The following is a 20,772-nucleotide window of genomic DNA, read 5'->3' on the forward strand; positions in this document are numbered from 1 at the left end:
AATGCAATCCCCATGTTAAATGCAATCCCCATGTGTACTGCTATCTCCATGAGTAGTGCTATGACCATGTCTAATGCTATATCCATTTTTACTGCCATATCTATGTGTAATGCTATGTTCATGTTTAATGCTATATCCATGTTTAATGTTATGTTTATGTTTAATGCTATCTCTATGTTAAATGCAATCCCCATGTTAAATGCAATCCCCATGTTAAATGCAATCCCCATGTTAAATGCAATCCCCATGTGTACTGCTATCTCCATGAGTAGTGCTATGACCATGTCTAATGCTATATCCATTTTACTGCCATATCTATGTGTAATGCTATGTTCATGTTTAATGCTATATCCATGTTTAATGCTATGTCAATGTTTAATACTAGGTCCATATTTAATGTTATCTCCATGTGTAATGATATGTCCATATTTAATGTTATATTCATGTTTAATGCTATCTCCATGTTTAATTGTATATCCATTTTTAATGCTATCTCCATGTTTAATGTGATCTTCATGAGTAGCGATATGTCCTTGTTTAATGCTCTCTCCATGTTTAATATTATGTCTATGTTTAATGCTATATCCGTGTTTAATAATATGTCCATGTTTTATGCCATATATATTTGTAATGCTATGTCCATGTTTAATGTTATATCTATTTGTAATGCTATGTCCATGTTTAATGCTTTGCCCATGTTTAATGCAATCTCCATGTTTAATGCAATATCCATGTTTAATGTTATCTCCATGTTTAATGCTATATCCATGTTTAATGTTGTCTCTATGTGAAATGCCATGTCCATGTTTAATGCTATCCCCATGTTTATTGCTATATTAATGTTTAATTCAATATATATGTTAAATGCTATCTCCATATGTCCATGTTTCATGCTATATCCATGTTCAATGCTATATCCATGTTTAATGACATGTCCATGTTTAATGGTATCTCAATGTGTAATGCTATGTCCATGTTCAATGCTATCTCCATGTTTAATGTTATGTTTATGTTTAATGCTATCTCTATGTGTAATGATATATCCATGTTTAATCTTATCTCCATGAGTAGTGCTGTGTCAATGTAGTGCTGTGTCCATGTGTAATGTTCTCTCCATGTTAAGTGTTATGTCCATGAGGAGTGCTATGTTCATGTTTAATGCCATATCCTTGTTTAATGCTATGTCCATCTTTAATGCCATATCTATGTTTAATGCTATATCCATATTTAATGCTATATCCATGTTTAATGTTGTCTCTATGTGAAATGCCATGTCCATGTTTAATGCTATCCCCATGTTTATTGCTATATCAATGTTTAATTCAATATATATGTTTAATGCTATCTCCATATGTCCATGTTAATGGTATCTCAATGTGTAATGATATGTCCATGTTTAATGCTATCTCCATGTTTAATGTTATGTTTATGTTTAATGCTATCTCTATGTGTAATGATATATCCATGTTAAATGCAATCCCCATATTAAATGCAATCCCCATATTAAATGCAATCCCTATGTTAAATGCAATCCCCATGTTTGATGCTATCTCCATGAGTAGTGCTATGACCATGTCTAATGCTATATCCATTTTTACTGCCATATCTATGTGTAATGCTATGTTCATGTTTAATGCTATATCCATGTTTAATGCTATGTCAATGTTTAATACTAGGTCCATATTTAATGTTATTTCCATGTGTAATGATATGTCCATATTTAATGTTATATCCATGTTTAATGCTATCTCCATGTTTAATGTTATCTTCATGAGTAGTGATATGTCCTTGTTTAATGCTCTCTCCATGTTTAATATTATGTCTATGTTTAATGCTATATCCGTGTTTAATGATATGTCCATGTTTTATGCCATATATATTTGTAATGCTATGTCCATGTTTAATGTTATCTCTATGTGTATTGCTATCTCCATGTTTAATGCTATATCTATGTTTAATGCCATGTCCATGTTTAATGTTATCTCAATGTGTAATGCTATGTCCATGTTTCATACTATATCCATGTTTAATGCTATCTCCATGTTTAATGCAATATCCATGTTTAATGGTATCTACATGTTTAATCTTATCTCCATGAGTAGTGCTATGTCCATGTGTAATGTTATCTCCATGTTAAATGTTATGTCCATGAGGAGTGCTATGTTCATGTTTAATGCTATATCCTTGTTTAATACTATGTCCATCTTTAATGCCATATCTATGTGTAATGCTATATCCATATTTAATGCTATATCCATGTTTAATATTGTCTCTATGTGAAATGCCATGTCCATGTTTAATGCTATCGCCATGTTTTTTGCTATAACAATTTTAATTCACTATATATGTTTAATGCTATCTCCATATGTACATGTTTCATGCTATCTCCATATGTACATGTTTCATGCTATATCCATGTTAAATCTCCATGAGTAGTGCTATGACCATGTCTAATGCTATATCCATTTTTACTGCCATATCTATGTGTAATGCTATGTTCATGTTTAATGCTATATCCATGTTTAATGCTATGTCAATGTTTAATACTAGGTCCATATTTAATGCTATATTCATGTTTAATGCTATCTCCATGTTTAATGTTATCTTCATGAGTAGTGATATGTCCTTGTTTAATGCTCTCTCCATGTTTAATATTATGTCTATGTTTAATGCTATATCCGTGTTTAATAATATGTCCATGTTTTATGCCATATATATTTGTAATGCTATGTCCATGTTTAATGTTATCTCTATGTGAAATGCCATGTCCATGTTTAATGCTATCCCCATGTTTATTGCTATATCAATGTTGAATTCATTATATATGTTAAATGCTATCTCCATATGTCCATGTTTTATGCTATATCCATGTTCAATGCTATATCCATGTTTAATGACATGTCCATGTTTAATGGCATCTCAATGTGTAATGCTATGTCCATGTTTAATGCTATGTCCATGTTTAATGTTATGTTTATGTTTAATGCTATCTCTATGTGTAATGCTATATCCATGTGTAATGCTATGTCCATGTTAAATGCTATGTCCATGTTAAATGCTATCCCCATGTTAAATGCAATCCCCATGTTAAATGCAATCCCTATGTTAAATGCAATCCCCATGTGTACTGATATCTCCATGAGTAGTGCTATGACCATGTCTAATGCTATATCCATTTTACTGCCATATCTATGTGTAATGCTATGTTCATGTTTAATGCTATATCCATGTTTAATGCTATGTCAATGTATACTAGGTCCATATTTAATATTATCTCCATGTGTAATGCTATGTCCGTATTTAATGTTATATCCATGTTTAATGCTATCTCCATGTTTAATGTTATCTTCATGAGTAGTGATATGTCCTTGTTTAATGCTCTCTCCATGTTTAATATTATGTCCATGTTTAATGCTATACCCGTGTTTAATGATATGTCCATGTTTTATGCCATATATATTTGTAATGCTATGTCCATGTTTAATGTTATCTCTATGTGTAATGCTATGTCCATGTTTAATGCTATGTCCATGTTTAATGTTATCTCTATGTGTGATGCTATCTCGGTTTACTTCTATTTCTATATGTAATGCTATGTCCATGTTTAATGTTATCTCTATGTGTATTGCTATCTCCATGTTTAATGCCATGTCCATGTTTCATACTATATCCATGTTTAATGCTATCTCCATGTTTAATGCTATATCCATGTTTAATGCTATCTACATGTTTAATCTTATCTCCATGAGTAGTACTATGTCCATGTGTAATGTTCTCTCCATGTTAAATGTTATGTCCATGAGGAGTGCTATGTTCATGTTTAATGCTATATACTTGTTTAATGCTATGTCCATCTTTAATGCCATATCTATGTGTAATGCTATATCCATATTTAATGCTATATCCATGTTTAATGTTGTCTCTATGTGAAATGCCATGTCCATGTTTATTGCTATATCAATTTTTAATTTACTATATATGTTTAATGCTATCTCCATATGTACATGTTTCATGCTATTTCCATGTTAAATCTCCATGAGTAGTGCTATGACCATGTCTAATGATATATCCATTTTTACTGCCATATCTATGTGTAATGCTATGTTCATGTTTAATGCTATATCTATGTTTAATGCTATGTCAATGTTTAATACTAGGTCAATATTCAATGTTATCTCCATGTGTAATGCTATGTCCATATTTAATGTTATATCCATGTTTAATGCTATCTCCATGTTTAATGTTATCTTCATGAGTAGTGATATGTCCTTGTTTAATGCTCTCTCCATGTTTAATGTTATGTCCATGTTTAATGCTATATCCGTGTTTAATGATATGTCCATGTTTTATGCCATATATATTTGTAATGCTATGTCCATGTTTAATGTTATCTCTATGTGTAATGCTATGACCATGTTTAATGCTATGTCCATGTTTAATGTTATCTCTATGTGTGATGCTATCTCGGTTTAATTCTATTTCTATATGTAATGCTATGTCCATATTTAATGTTATCTCTATGTGTATTGCTATCTCCATGTTTAATGCTATATCTATGTTTAATGCCATGTCCATGTTTAATGTTATCTCAATGTGTAATGCTATGTCCATGTTTCATACTATATCCATGTTTAATGCTATCTCCATGTTTAATGCAATATCCATGTTTAATGCTATATCCATGTTTAATGCTATCTGCATGTTTAATCTTATCTCCATGAGTAGTGCTATGTCCATGTTTTTTGCTATATCAATGTTTAATTCCATATATATGTTTAATGCTATCTCCATATGTCCACGTTTAATTCTATCTCCATGTTTAATTCTATATTCATGTTAAATGCTATGTCCATGCTTTATGCTATCTCCATGTGTAATGCTATGTCTTTGTTTAATGCTATGTCCATGTTTAATGTTATCTATTTGTGTAATGCTATGTCCATTTTTAATGTTATATCCTTGTGTAGTGCTATGTCCATGTTTAATACGATGTCCATGTTTAATGCTATATACATGTGTAGTGCTATGTCCATGTTTCATGACATTCCCATGTGTAATGCTGTCTCCATATGTAATTCTATGTCCATGTTTAATGTTATGTACATGTTTAATGCTATATCCATGTTTAATGCTATGTCCATGTTTAATACTATCTTGATGTGTAATGCTATCTCCATGTTTAATGCTATATCCATGTTTAATGCCATCTCCATGAGTACTGCTATGTACATGTTAAATGCTATATCCATGTTTAATGCTATGTCCATGTTTAATGCTATTTCCACATGTAATGCTATATCCATGTGCAATCATATGTCCATGTTTAATGCTATATCAATTTTTAATGCCATATCTATCTGTAATTCTATAGCCATGTTTAATTCTACTTTCTTGTTTAATGCTATGTCCGTGTTTAATGTTATGTCCATGCGTAATGCTATATCTATGTTTAATGTTATCTACATGTTTAATGCCATATCTATGTGTAATGCTATGTCCACGTTTAACTCTGTCAATATTTAACGTTATCTCTATGTGGAACGCTATGTCAATGTTTAATTCTATCTCTATGTGGAATGCTATGTCAATGTTTAATTCTATCTCTATGTGTAATGCTATGTCCATGTTTAATGCTATCTCTATGTGTAATGCTATGTCCATGTTTAATGTTATCTCTATTTGCAATGCTATATCCGTGTTTATTGCTATACGTAGGTTTAATGCTATATCTACGTGTAATGCTATGTCCGTGTTTAATGCTATATCCATGTCGAATGCTGTGTCCATGTTTAATGCAATATCCATGTGTAATTCTATGTCCATGTGTAATGCTATGTCCATTTGTATGGAACTGAGGATGTTAAGGCAGCCTATGCGAGGGAATGAGCTTGCGGTGGAGGCATTATTATCCACTGAGTCTTTGTGCTTCTGTGTTGAGGAATTTGTCAATTACGTTTTGCCATTTCTTCGCTACAGGTATAAATACACAGTTAACCTCTTAGTGTCCAGAGGGAAGGACAATCTTTCGAGCCATGGTTCCCCAGAGGTTTCCCCCTAAGGGGGTTTTTCCTCTCCTGTGTGCTGAAAGGTGACTCTTCGTGAGTCTAGAGGTCGCTGTCATCATGATCAGTTCTTTGTGGCCTAATTAATTGGACTATTAATTAATGTTGTAACAAATAATGAATAAATAAAATTAAATGACCATTTTGTCTGTTGTGGTTTTTGATACTATTGACTAAATGTAGCTGTAACCATATGCAATAACAAAAAAAGAAGGGCGTTTATCCAGACCAATAGATGGGGCCCAACTAGTGTGTACGCTAAAGAGCTGCAGGGCTGGCTTCATTAGGGCCCTTTGCCAGGAATTTCATGCTTCTCACTGAAAAACACCAATGCACAATTGTACAAAAAGGACAATGTATGAATTTAAAAGGTTACAAAGTTGTATCAGTGCGTCTCACTAAATCCGTTAAATTGACAGAACATATGCCCAACAACAATTCAGGTGTCCAGATTTTATATGCATTTTAATAGCGCCTATACCAGGGGAGTCCAACATGCGGCCTGCGGGACCTTGAGGTTTGGCCCACGTGAGATCGGCAGCCAGGGCAACCGGGATCACAAGGGCCCTGCTTACCTGTGGGAGGGTCTTTTGTACTGCACAGAGGAAGCGGAACCTAGCAGAGTCACGTGAATGTACGTGACATCACATGACTCTGCTCCATACCTGTGCAGTACAAGAGAACGCAGAGGGAGGCCGCGGCCCCTGCTGAAGTCTGTGAACGGCGTCGAGAGAGCTGCAGTGCAGGTAAGGGGATGGGGGAGGTTGTTTGAATGTGTATGCGTGATTGAGGGAATTAATCTGTGAATGGATGAGTATATGAATGAATGAGTATGTGTGCGATAGCATGGATATGTAAGTGGGGGGGCATGGTACAGGGTGGCTGTAAGTGATGTGCATACCCAATATTGCTGGCAGCATCAATACACAAGGGGGCAGCTAGCCAGCTAGCCAGGATGCAGCATGTACTTGCTGACTCGGCATGATAGCGTGTGATTGCTAACAGCAATCACAGTCCCATCATGCCTAGGTTCCAGCATTTACTCGTTGCCTGGGTATGATAGGAGTGTGATTGCTGTTAGCAATCACACTACTATCATGCCAAGTCATATTGTTGAATTTTTTGTCCAATTGTGGTGTGTTACTTACTTTTAATAAAAGTGTGGTTAACACGCCAAAATTGGACAAAAAAATTACAATAAAACAATATTAATTTATATATGATTGTTGACACCAACCACACTCCTATCATGCCCAGCCAACCAGTGCATGCTGGAATCTGGGTAAAGGTGTGGTTAAAGGTGTGGGGGCATTTTCGGTTTCGGCTAAGTGAACCCTGAATTTTCGGTTCTGCGCCAGAACTTTTATTTCGGTGCATCCCTAGAATAAATAGAACTATTTCATTTTTACTTATCCAGAATCCTGGTCACAAAACTTTCTAGGCCCAGAAATCAGTGAGAGGAAAAGTAAAGGTTTTGTGTCATTTACTTTATTTTAATCTGCATATCTTATTAAAGGCTATATTTTCTCACAGTGAAAAATGAGTGCGGCCCTCACACGTATACAATTCTGATGAAGTGGCCCACTGCAGAAAAAACTTGGACACCCCTGGCTTATACGGTGTATATTGCTCTTTTGGAACAGTTGTTTTTTACATTTAGTATGTTGGGTTTGTAACTGGAAATTTTAAACAAAGAAGCCAAAAATACCACCCAATCTAGGATATGTCACTAGTGGCTTCAGGACACACATGCCAGGCAGCCATTTGGCCACCAATCACTGCCAAAGTTATCTATAGAAATAATTTTCACCAACGCTTTTGTGTTGTTTAGGTCTTACGGCAGAGAAACATGTTTTTTTTTTTTTTTGGAATTTCCCTGCCACAAAGTTTTTGATAGCTGCTTAGAGTTTTTATGCAGCTTATGTGCCATCACAATACCCTAACTTTTCCTCTTGTTTTACTAAGTTGCAGCAATCCTCCTGTTAAAGCAAAAACAGAACAATATATATTATTGAAAACATTTCCAATTCCCTACTTTTGTATGATACTCCGTGAAAAACAATTCTCAATACAGAGTTGTGGTAGAGTGGTGCAGGAAGGGCAGTGGTACCTAAGGAGTCTGTCCTGATACCTTTTTTATAGCAGATTTTTTGTGCGTTTGGTGGGAGGATTGTACAAGGAAAATGACCACCAGTAAGATATGACATTTTTCAAAAATATGGTTTGATGAGGGTAAATTGAACTGACCAGCTTAAAATAGCACATGGTTGCAGAATGACCAGTTTTGAAATACCAATATACTACTTGTTTTTATTGCCCTATATCTTGCAAAAAATAGCAAAAAACCCAAAACATAAACAACATTTGATATTTCGAAACTATTACCAGGTTTTCTGATTAGATTTTGTAGATGAGTAAAAGTTAAAAAAGTCCTTTTTGTCTCTATTTTTGCACCTCATTTTATACTTAAAAAATAATAAATTATATGATACAATCAAAATAATGGTATCTAAAGAAAGCCCTTCTTGACCTTAAAATACGTTCAGTAAATGTGAAAGAAGATAATTACAGCTTAACACGAGCACCGCAGAAATGTTACGAAATTGTCACAAAGGGGTTAAAAAAACCGCAGAGGATTTCCCACGAAGAAAAGCTCTATATTTTTAGGGTGATCTGCTGTTAATACTTTGACGTATGTTTACAAAGATTTCAATAAATACATGCAAAATAAACAATGGGCTATAACCCAATATATATTTTTATATTTTTTTATTTTTATTTAAGGTATACAAATAAAGAAAATATCAACACACAGAACAATGATAAAAACAATGAACTGGAAGGAAAAACACAAACAAAATATAAGCATTCCTATTATCTCTCAAACACACTCCTCTGTGATCCTTTGGGTTTATTAATTGTATTAATAATAATAATAAAAGCATACATCCTAACTAAATAATTTCAAATTTTCAACAGTTTTATGGAAAAAAGCCATAGATAGGCATTAGCAACTTGTAATTGCCTGCAGATTTTCTATGTTTGCATCATGGTTAGCCCTCGCACTAAAGAGGAACCCTCAACATAAGGCTGAAAGGGTCACATAGAAACTCAGGCCAGCAGAGTTTTTTGTGTCTAGTCTATATAATAAAAGCAGAAAGCATTTGCATTGCATGTAGCAGGCTGAGGTTTTTTTTAACCACTGAATTAGCAGACAACATAACGTCCCGCATTATACTGCAAACTTGTATTCAATTGGCTTAACACCTGTGCAGTCCTAGCCACAAGCTTTTTGAGTAATAATTTTCAATAGGAGAAACTCACACAATACACACATTCACACCAAACAGACTGGCTAACCTTTGCAGAAACCTCTTGTCCATGAGGTTTGTATAACATTGCTTTTATGCATCTGCAATACTAAGCTAAAAAGGGCACTTTTTTACTTTAAGGTGTTTAGTAATTATTTTTGTGTGTGTGTGTGTTTTTGGCTATCAAGCAATAAATAGGCATTTGCAGAAGTATTCTTTTCAAAATTAAAATGTGATAAAATACGGTACACTCCGGCAGATGGTTGACAAAACATAACTAAAAAGACCTTTAGATGCTCCGTAGAGCCACAAAACTCCTTGATTCCTGGAAAATTGATCGCAAGGTCCAAATAGCATCAAAATATTTAAAGAGAAAGTATCACCTAATTAAATATATATGCATCAAGATATATTTGGGGTATACATTGGAGCGGCATTTCTGAAAGTATGTGACTGTAAAATTTGCAAATTTGCCTGCATCACTGACATCACAGCAACTGTGCTAATGCTACTATGTGCCAAAAAGACAGCATGGTCCTTGAATCAAACTTTACTAATCAAAGTAATATAGTAGATTTATCCCAATAGTATAAAGTAAAGCATTCCTGCTGAGCGGGAAAAGTCACAAGAACAACATTTTAAATGTTCACATTTTTTTCCAATCAAGGAAACCCATTGTGACAAAACACTCACAGGATGCACTAAGAGGGATATTGAGACATCTTTAACATGTTCGTTTTTAGGTATACTTTCCAAGAAAACAACATTTCAAGTATTGATAAGCAAAACAAAATTGTTAAAACAGCCATACATGTTCAGAGGGCTCAAATAAATAGCAATGGAAGGCAGTGGCGTGCTGAGCTCCACCTGACGGAAACATTAACAAACACAAATTATGAGGAGGTGCCACTAATATATTATATAATATATATAGAAATCTTACGATTCATTTTATCCCATAAAGATAAGGAAGATGACCTCCTCAAGGAATATTTTCTCTCTTTCTCGCCTTCTGAACGTGACTAGCTGCTTTAAAAATAAAATTGTAAACCATGATTGATGGATTAATACTTCAGAAACTTCAGCCAAGAGTTAGTTGTGGCAGCTGATTCTACATCAATCCCAGTATTTAATTTTATTGCACGCATGCTTTTTTAATGGGCTATAATAAAGTGGCCGTGAGCTGCGTCTTCTTGCACATGAGGTTCTCCATACTTGGAGTGTCCAAGCCTTGAAATGTAGGGGGGGGGGCATGAATAAAGAAGGGTGGCGACACAAACACTGATGGTAAATGTCCTCTGTGCCACAAGGAACTCTGTACGGTGTATTGTACCTGTGAAGACAGGCCCATGGTTATAGATCATTCACTTACTCAGTCAGTAGTGGACTGGAAGAACATCTCGATACTTCTAATATAAGTTCCAATACTTCTGACAGCTGAAGAGTTACCAGCTAGCAATGCCACCACGCTTGTTACATCCAAATTATGTATTTTTATGTCGACATACAAACAAAAGTGGGGAATGATTCAAACGACCGAATGACCCAAAAGTCACAATGAAACTGCTTGATGCGGGGAAGACAAGGCAGTAAAGTATATAGGACAGCCACAGTCAAGGCTGCTTTCTTTTGTTGTTTGCTATGTAGCAATAGACAGTTCTGGGTAATGTACAATATATACATACCTATTTATATATACACAGACGTATATACATGTAGTGCAGTATAAAAACAAAGAAGGTGGAACATAACCTTGACTGTTCATTTATCAAACTGGCACAGTTCAGAGACTCCACCTCCAGGAGTGGAATTATATTCATGTATTTCCATCTTAAATGCTTTGCTGCACCAGTCTTCATGCGGATGTTCTCCTAACCATCACAGTCAGTAAAGTGCAGTTTGAAACTAAAATCAGTTTGGTTTCCTCAAGATAAACATGCAGCAGTGCAGAACTTTTCCAATCACTGTTGCACTGTGTAACCCATTAGTGCCCATAGAGTCAAGATAAAAAAAAAACTTCCACAGGAAAGTGATTTTCTTCAATTGATGCACCAGGGAGGCAAACACATTCTTCAGCTACCTTTATGGTAAAAATATAAACAAAAAGAGTAATTCCACAGACTTCAAGATCAGAACTGTGGTTTCACCTGTCTTTATAAAGCGACCCAAGTCAAATGAAGCTTTAGGGGAGAAGTTGGTATTCAGTATCACACTATATAATAGGCAATAGCTGGGATGCAATGACATCATTTGAATAAAGTGAACTTGTGAACAGAAGATGTTTCCTACTTATAGGTACAATTTCTATTTTTTTTTCTGAGGTTTGGGTTTCCCTTCTTTCAAGCGCTACAAGCTTTTCAGGGGAATCCAGAACATGGGACATCTTCACCCTCAGTGAATAGTGTTTAGGGAGCACTTGTATGCTACCTTGAGTTGAATTTTACTTGTCCATGTTTGTGCAAAAAGAAAGCTTGACTTTAAAAGTCCACAGACAGCCTGGGGAAAGTGGGAGGACAGTTTTACCAATATTCTGATAAATCTGCCATCTTCCATAAGGACAGCACTATTTCAGTAAGAGGACACATGCATGAAGCAAAGATAAAACAAAACCACACTGCAAACCAGCTGCTTCTTTGTGTCGTGTTTTTCTGCTTCAGTTATCGTTCCTATCACAGCTGTGTGTTTCCTGACCGCACATCCAGAGTATTAATTCTTCCATTGCGCCCGACTGGGTTTTACTGGGATGTTGCAACAGGTTTCACTAAGTTCACGTCATATGGTTATGTGACACCCTACCCACACAGGATTATATTACAAGACTAAATGTGCCGAATCCAAAGCTCTTCTTATTGAATGCTTATCAGGTGTATCTTATGAATAAACACGATCTCCCACTTTTATATCCTTATGAAATGTGACCTTCTTGGTAATACCAACTGCCACACAAGTTGGTGTGCAGCCACCAAAGGTGGCCACAATATATGGTAGGCAAAGGCTGTCACCCTTTCATGTTGTCAGATAATTAAAAGAAGCATGTCCCAACACGATGAACTGGAAGCACGGGTCTTTCCACAGCCGGCTGACTCACAAAACTGTCACTGCATGGCTCTTCTGGCAACTCAGTGTCATGTACAGAAATCTTCCTGTAGCACTCTGAAAGCCAGAACAAGGGCTGGAGTCTGAAGAGCAGCTGGACTTACGCACAAATGCTATTCTGTAGTGCGTACAGTCTGCGCTCAATGCAAAGTTTGCCTGCAAGGAAAGTAAAAGAAAACATACAGTTAGCAGGTAATATGACGGACACAATAAACTATATGGTTTTGTCATAAAAAATGAACTTGTTTCATAGCTACCACCCATATGTAAAGGGAATAATGTAAACATGTACACTGTGAACATTCAATGATTAAATGGGAAAATACTGGGTTGCAGTCTGATATCTATCTAGTAACTCGTACTCAAATATTTGCTGCTGTCAGGTACGGATGCAGTCTGAGCAGATGCCTTCTTTAGCCTGCTGTCTCTGTACCTGAGTTTCAGAATAATGAGTGTGAGCTACGGCAATCATTTTTGTCTGTCAAAGAAATAGAATGCTTGACTTAAGGAGGGAGAATCCTGTGCGTGCATCATATAATTGACACAAAGCAACCAAGCTGATCAACTGAAGCTGCAGGGCAACATGTATAAACTGAATATGTTCTAAAACGTTTCAGTCATATAAACCAAAATACTTAACATACAATAGCAGCATTGTTACTATACTCAGAGAAGATACACTTGAAATAGAGCAAGCCTCTTGTGAGACGTACACAAATACTATGTTGCTAAGTAGTGAATTCCTATTGGCTCCCATCATTGTTTGTTTTGGGATAGTGAGCTCATCATAACACAAGCCAGCCAGTTCATCCTAGACCCCTCAGTTGATCAATCTTACTGGACAACACACGTTCTGACAGAATGTTCTCTGCTTGAGAACTGGATGGGAGTAAATATATTTATTGGCATAACTTAAAATATCCAAAATAGTTTGCTGTAACTATTTTTATCCATAGTAAGTGTAATAATAGTTCTTACACTTGGTGATGTTGTCTACGTCAGCTTGCTCAGTCATGTAATTTAGCAATCCATCCATAAGAAGCAGAGCTTTGTGGTATCGGTGAATACAGTCCTCTCGGTGGTGAAACATCTCATCCAAGGCCGCTGACTGCACCTATGGATACACAAGTAAAAAATATATTTCTTGTTTGTAACAGTAATAAACAATTAATACTGGTACTGTGCGTAAGGAAATGGACATGGCTGTCTTGGTCCAAATGAAAACCAAGTCTTTAGTTGGAGGTGATAACGTTTGTTACAAATACATTGAAAATAGAGTCATGTTAGCTTTCATGATCTCATATGTCTCCTCTCTACATACTTTACTAAGTTGGCCCAATAAAGGTACCACCTTCAACTTTTTTTATTTATAGAAACTGCAAAAGAATATATTTGTATTTGCCCAGAGAAATATACTTTGAGATGTGTTCATGATAGGCTGAGCTGCTCTAAAATACGAGCGTAAGTTCTGTCCCTCAAGGACACCTTATATTAGTTCCTATTTGACACTCATACAAAACAGTAGCAAGGTTAGCTTTGCACATTGGTGGGAGTTTTCTCTGCACTCTGAGGTGAAGATTGACCACTGAAGATCAGGTAAATTATAATACAAAGATATAGATTTTAAAGATCCTGTGGTATCTTTGGGTCTCACCATCTGGACAGCATAGCTAAAGATCAGTCTCTCTGCAGTGATGCTGTTGATTCGATCCATCAGCTTTTGCTTGTCAGCAAAGAACTTCTGGAGCTGTAAGTTCAGGCAGTGGCATGAAGACACGCTGGATTTGTACAGCTCATTTAGCTTCTTCACAACTAAGGAAAGAACATATGTTCATGCAACACAGTTAATAACTGTTACATGCCTTATTAAATTAATGTGGTGAAGAAAATATTTACTTTAGAATACTAGTTGATAATGTTTTAATTGTAGGAGTAAACAGATAACAGCAGTGAATACAAATATTGTTGAGATTTTCCATATTTTCTAAAAAAAAATTCTACCTCTTTGTAGTTCTGTTCTTTAGACAACACAATGATATATAGAATATTCAACTCTTGCAAAATATGCAAAACTTTAAACAAATCCCCCCAAAAGTATTTGAAACTCCAAGCCATGTTCATTCAAACTAGAACATGAAATCATTAGGTAAGGGGCTTCTGTCCTGATTTTGTGCTTAAACATTACTTCCAGTCAATCTCTCACCCTGTTTTACTGTGGAGGAGAGGCACAATTTGCCTGACTTGACTTGCTCCATGGCAGTCTGTAAACCAGAGGAAAGAAGTTCTGCCGCCTTGAGGTAGAGTACCAGCTGTTCTGCGTAACTGGAGAGGCAAAACATACATGGTTTAAGATTTATATAACATATATAGAGAGAAATGCATGAAAGGGAGTGGCTCATAGAGAAAGACTGAGACAGATGCCCTGCTCACGACGAGACTGTCCCTCGGTTGGGCTCAGCTGGTCTGGCATAGGTTTTAGTGGGTGCACAACCAGGAGTGGTTCAATTGTGCAAGCTCACCTCCATTCTCGGCTCAGCAGACTGATTTGATCAGCAACAACACTCTCTTGCATCTGGTATTCTGAAGTCACTGAAGCATTTACATCCACTGAGCTCCCTTTGAGAATTGCAATCTCGATGACAGACTGGGCGAAGGCCAGCGTGAACCTCAGGCTGCGCAGCGTGTCGGTGTGCTCCTGCTGCAGATATAGAACAAAATATAAATGTTACAGACAACATCCATCAGGACAAAAAAAATGCGGTATGGATTACCCAGTTTGGATAAATGTCAAAGGGTAGACAGGACATAACTATTAGTGAATAACATAAAAAAAAACAACAGGTGAGAAGGGCCCTACTAAAATTAGCTTACAATCTCTCAATGACACTCAATCATGAAATTAAACGATTAAACTGTTAAACACAAAAACAAGGATCAGTTTAATTGATCAAGCTGGTTTTCCCCATCATCGTATAGCTTCACTGCTACCTGAGCTTTAAATTGGCTAATTCAATCTCACGGAATATCAGTAAACCAAAAGGAAGTTTCCGCAGCCCAGCAAAAAAACAATAAAAACAGAGAAAAGCCTTACGACTATGTAAAGCACATTTAGGTAGGTTAAGAGGCTAAGAGCAGAACTGGAACAGGAATTGTTTAATAAAGCAAAACAAATAAAGATGTAAAAGTGTCCGACTGTAAATAAATAGTATGCAGATTTCTTAACCAATAGCCATAAAATGTATTGCCTATCAAATTCTAACACTTTGTGTATAGCAATACAAAGATGCCATAGATCCAAGTTCTGCCAGAAGTCTAAGTTTTGTGGAACATGTCCATTGTGTTAGTATAGTCACATTCTTATACATATCTGATCTGCTTTTTACACCATATCAAGACATGATATGACTTATAAATATGACATATAAATATGACTGATAACCAGTATCATTAAAACCTCAAATTGAAAGTTTTTAAGCCTCACCTCCATCAGAGTCTCTTCGGGGTAACTCTGGAACTTCAAACATCACCACTCCTTCAACATTGGTAGCTTGGTCAGGGAAGGCACACCTGAGACTTGATGGAGCTTCAAAAGCTTCCCCACCAGCTCCAACCATAAGATGTCTACCAGTGAATGAACATACAGGACTCTGGGAGCTGGACGATCCCACTGCAGGAGGAGAAAAAAAGCATTGGGAAGGGAGAAAGGTTTGTAAGACACGGCAAGAAAGGTCTATGCATCAGGAAGTCACACAATATAATTTATTTTCACATATACAATATTATAAATACAAAGAACAGAAATTACAAAATGAAGGGCAAACGTACTGTTAATAAAAGGCTTAATAAAAAAAGTCACCTGAAAACAGCCGTGTCCGTGTGGTTTGGGGAGGTGTTGAGCCATCAGGAGGAGAACCAACCGTGAAGACCACTGGAGATGGGCTGATAGAGCCCCCAGCTTGTGTCCCACAATGCAGAGTACCGCCAAAACCAATTAAGGGAGCTACAAGGATTAATGACATACGTAATTCATCAGGGTCATCTGATCCAAACAGCTTCACATTGTGACCAGACTGTGTGATATTTTGTAAGTAATCGGCACTAATATCCAGAATCAAAGAGTAGTTATGTCATATGGTGAGGCTTGGCTAACTGAATGAACACTCTCTCCATTAACATGAAGAACCCCTCCAATTAATCTTCAATGGATTTTAAACAGTTGAGCATTCAGCTGTATGTATGATGACAAAACTAAGTCATCCACACATTTAGTCAACAGAGGTCAGTTTTCTAAATATCTAGCAATCAGTGTACTAATGAGACTATTTCAAGATAATGACTTCAACAAAATCTGTCAAAAGCATCTACGTCACAACTCATATAATCAGTTTAATAACCATAGGTGTTGTATTCCCGTAACAAGTCAAGGGCCACTGAGATTTCCCAAGAGTGATCTGGTAACACCCTGCTGTCTCTACAAATACTTCCTGTCCAAAACCATAGCATTGTTCAAGTCTTATGTTAAAGGAGAACTCCCACAAAATTGTTTTATTACGCGCAATGCAATTTTCTTTATTAAAACAGTTTTAGCACAGATGCATATTAGCCATTGGTATGTGATCTAGCTGTGCTAAGACAAATATCCCGACTCCTTATCATACCGCCCGTGGTAAACAATATAATGACTCAATCATCCAGCTAGATACTCTAATTTAAGTCTATAGAGGAAAAGACTTAATTAGCATTGCCATAAAGCGTTAGCTCAGTGTGGTGTTTGATCACCTGCCACTTTACACACAACCTATGTAAAGGGAGAAGAAATGTTACTGTAACATCCGTAATATGAAAGCCAGTAGTAGGCATTTATTGTGTCCTAATTAATCCTTAATAAGGAACATACCCATACACTACATCACAACTCAATAATTTATATAGTTCTGTTTTCAACATATTTCTGTAATTACTGGTTAAGCAAAGGAGATTTATTTTTTGTTGATCAATACGTTACGATTAAAACAAGACTAAGTTACAGAGCATAGCTACCATTCTATGGGTTATTTAACGGAATTGTGCTCATTTTCCCAAATACATTGCTTTCACACGATACTCAGAAGTGTGCTTTAATCATTTTAGACCCCCATTGGTGTAGAAATTGTGCGCTGTGCTCAGAATCTGTGCTTTCTGTATCATCCTAATATATATATTGTATTTATTATTTTAAAGGCTTGAAAAGGGTAACAGGACGATTTAACTCCAAGAACACATGTGATGCTCGTACATATTCCTATACTCTGCCCACCTTTGCTTTCTCACACAAGGACCATGAGACGCAAGATGAGAGTTTTCGGCTGAGCAAGGAAACTCTGGATAAGGTGAATGAGCTCCTTGCTCTTTATAAGGGCACCCACAACTTCCACAACTTTACATCTCAAAAAGGTCCACGGGACCCTAGTGCAAAACGTTACATTATGGAAATGCACTGTGAACCTCCTTTTCAACAAGGAGGCTTGGAGCTAGCTGTGATCAAAGTAAAAGGGCAGAGCTTTATGATGCACCAAATCCGTAAGATGATTGGGTTAGTTATTGCAGTGGTAAAGGGCTATGCGCCTGTGTCCATCATTGAGAGAAGCTGGGGCGAAGAAAAAGTGGATATCCCTAAAGTTCCTGGTCTTGGTCTGGTACTTGAGAAGGTTCATTTTGAGAAGTACAACCGGCGTTTTGGCAACGATGGTCTCCATGAATCTTTGGACTGGGTGGAAGAAGAAGATAAAATAGAGTCGTTTAAGAAAGAGCACATTTACCCCACCATTATACAGACAGAAATACAGGAAAAATCCATGTCCACTTGGATGGCTACCCTTCCTATCCATGACTATGAAGCCTCTTCCTCGCAACAAAACACAGACATCCACAAGGTAACCTTAAATGACAGACATTTTTGAAGAAAGCAACCCCATTGAAATTAGTGTGAGTCCGTTCTGCACGTGGGCTTGTGGGGCGTTTTTAACATAGAAACAAATAATTTGACTGCAGCCCATCTAGTCTGCCCATTTTTCCTGATGTAGAGACTCAGACCTTGTGGTCTTTGATTCAGGATAGCTTTATCCCATGCATGTTTAAATTATCTCACTTCTGATGGGAAGCTGTTGCGTTTGTGTACGACCCTCTCTGTAAGTAAACTTGTTAGACCTCCTGCTCTTGTGCGAGTGCTGGATCTGGCTGGTGTTGAGTAAGCGTGCATGCACACTGCGGAGCAGGAGATACATTAAGCCTATTACATTGTTAGTGTCTAGTTTACTTGATTCTGTATCGTCGCTTTAATTGCTATGTTTCTGCCGTTTGCTAGTTTGGAATCACAGAGTATAATTGGTATTGGTCACGCTTTATTAGAAAAGACAGTGTTTTTTGTTTTTTAACATGGCGAGAAGCTTCTGTTTTATTTACTGGTTGTTTTCTTCCAGGTTGAAGGTGTATCACATGTTGCCAGTGATGAAGATGAAGGCTCTGACTGATCCTGTAAGCATTATAAACTCTCAAACACAAAGATATGCTTTTTTTTTTTATTATTTTTTTTTTAACCCGGACAACCTGTGGTCTGCATGAAAATACTTTACTCAATGCAGAGTAGTACTGTCCTGATATACCTTTGTGATATATTTTTGTGAACAGTTACCATACTGCTAAAAGCCGTAAACATCTTTTCCATTTAGTATAGCCACTTGGTACAAGGTGTTTTTTTATTTTAGGTAATATCATAATGTACATATGAAAGAAAAGCTTTCCAAAGGGTTTGTGTGGGAAGGCATCTGTGATATAAATTCAAGGCAGACTATAAAAATAGTAGCACACAGGATTCAATGTTAATAACTGAATGAAAAAATTACAATCCGTATGAAGACAACATACACTGTTGCCTATGGGGTTCATTTTATTTTGGTGACCCTAAATGGCAAACCTCACAAGGACCACTGTGCATGAGAGAATAGGCTTTTTTCTGTGTCTGTATGCTAATATTGCGTACTTTAATCCTTCTCCGTAGCATAACTTAAATGCTAAACATAATTTGAGATGCTAATGCTTTCTCCGTCCCCAGCTGAAATCTGTGCCTCTTTCAACAGTGAAGAGAATGTACATCAGTGAGTGGCTATAGAAACCAGAATGAACATATTTTCTGTACAGAAGTTGTTTTAATAAAGATCAAAACTTTTAACACTTGCATTTCTTTTTTTCACCAATAAAATTATGCCCCTACCATTTCCATGATGTTTTTTAGCAGACGTGAGCAGTTTTAAGTTCTTTAGTACTTTATTATTATTATTATTATGTTGTATCTTCATCTTATATAAATATTAGGGTGCAGGTATCCCTTAAGTATGAGACTTTACTTTCAATTAACTAAGCAGCACTAGCTTTTCTAGTTCTACCCATGATTTTCAATGCATCTGAACACTTGTTTTCACCAGGGGGGGGGTCTTCAAACCAAGATGCATGCAAGTTCTTCAATCTCCCTGTAAATGCTTGTAGCAGAGATTTAGAGGTCAGGAAAATGTCTCGAGAGGATTCTGTCCTAATTGAAAACCTTTTTGTGTGGGTAGAATCTATAGGCTTTATAGAGTGTAAATATCAAGACTTTACGCAGTTTTGTTTTTGGGGTGGATGTATGTTATGTACAGTTGTGGCCAACGGTTTTGAGAAGGCTGCCTGAGTTTAGATGATGGCAATTTGCATATACTCCAGAATTTGCATATACTCGTGATATGAAAAGTGATCAATTGCAAAGTATCTCCTCTTTGCCATGAAAATGGGTAATCCCCCAAAAAAACCATTTCCACTGCATTTCACCCCTGCCCCAAAAGGACCAGCTGACATCACATCAGTGATTCTCTCGTGAACACAGGTGAGAGTGTTCACGTGGACAAGGCTGGAGATCACTCTGTTATGCTGATTGAGTTTGAATAAGAGAATGGAGGCTTTAACCCCTTCAGTCCCAGGGGTTTTTGGTACCTCAAGTCCTGGAGCAATTTTGCCATTTTTGTCGGTTCAGCGATTATTCTCTTTTCCTGTGAATAGTCTACCCATGTAAACTATATATTGTTTTTTCAAGGACAGATAGAGCTTTCTTTTGATGCCATAGTTAGATGATTAGCTGAAATTTTAGAATGAGAAAACTAGTGAAAATTAGAAAAAAAAAGTTTATCAATTCAGGTGTCCTGATTTCAGAAATACCTAAGTTATATAGAATTTCCATACTTTCTCAGTACTTAAAGGGAACATACTAGAAGGTGTACATTTTTTTGGTAGAATTT

The 20,772-nt window shown here is 36.4% G+C and overlaps 2 protein-coding genes across 2 annotated transcripts; one reads left to right on the forward strand and one right to left on the reverse strand.

Moving 5' to 3' along the window:
• Positions 1-13,967: 13,967 nt before the first annotated feature.
• Positions 13,968-15,964, reverse strand: LOC128471680 (serine/threonine-protein kinase ULK1-like). The gene is made up of 4 exons (XM_053453676.1): positions 15,951-15,964; positions 14,989-15,167; positions 14,673-14,791; positions 13,968-14,281 (listed from the first exon to the last, which is right to left on the reverse strand). The coding sequence occupies exons 1-4, from the start codon at positions 15,954-15,956 to the stop codon at positions 13,968-13,970; spliced, it is 618 nt and encodes a 205-aa protein (XP_053309651.1). The 5' UTR covers positions 15,957-15,964.
• A 629-nt stretch (positions 15,965-16,593) lies between these two features.
• LOC128471774 (pseudouridylate synthase 1 homolog) lies at positions 16,594-19,026 on the forward strand. Its single transcript, XM_053453784.1, has 3 exons — positions 16,594-16,603; positions 17,690-18,381; positions 18,928-19,026. Exons 1-3 carry the CDS (start codon positions 16,594-16,596, stop codon positions 18,976-18,978), a joined length of 753 nt encoding a protein of 250 aa, XP_053309759.1. The 3' UTR covers positions 18,979-19,026.
• Positions 19,027-20,772: the final 1,746 nt, after the last annotated feature.

The sequence above is a fragment of the Spea bombifrons genome, chromosome 1 (assembly GCF_027358695.1).
Source record: "Spea bombifrons isolate aSpeBom1 chromosome 1, aSpeBom1.2.pri, whole genome shotgun sequence".
NCBI lineage: Eukaryota > Metazoa > Chordata > Amphibia > Anura > Pelobatidae > Spea > Spea bombifrons.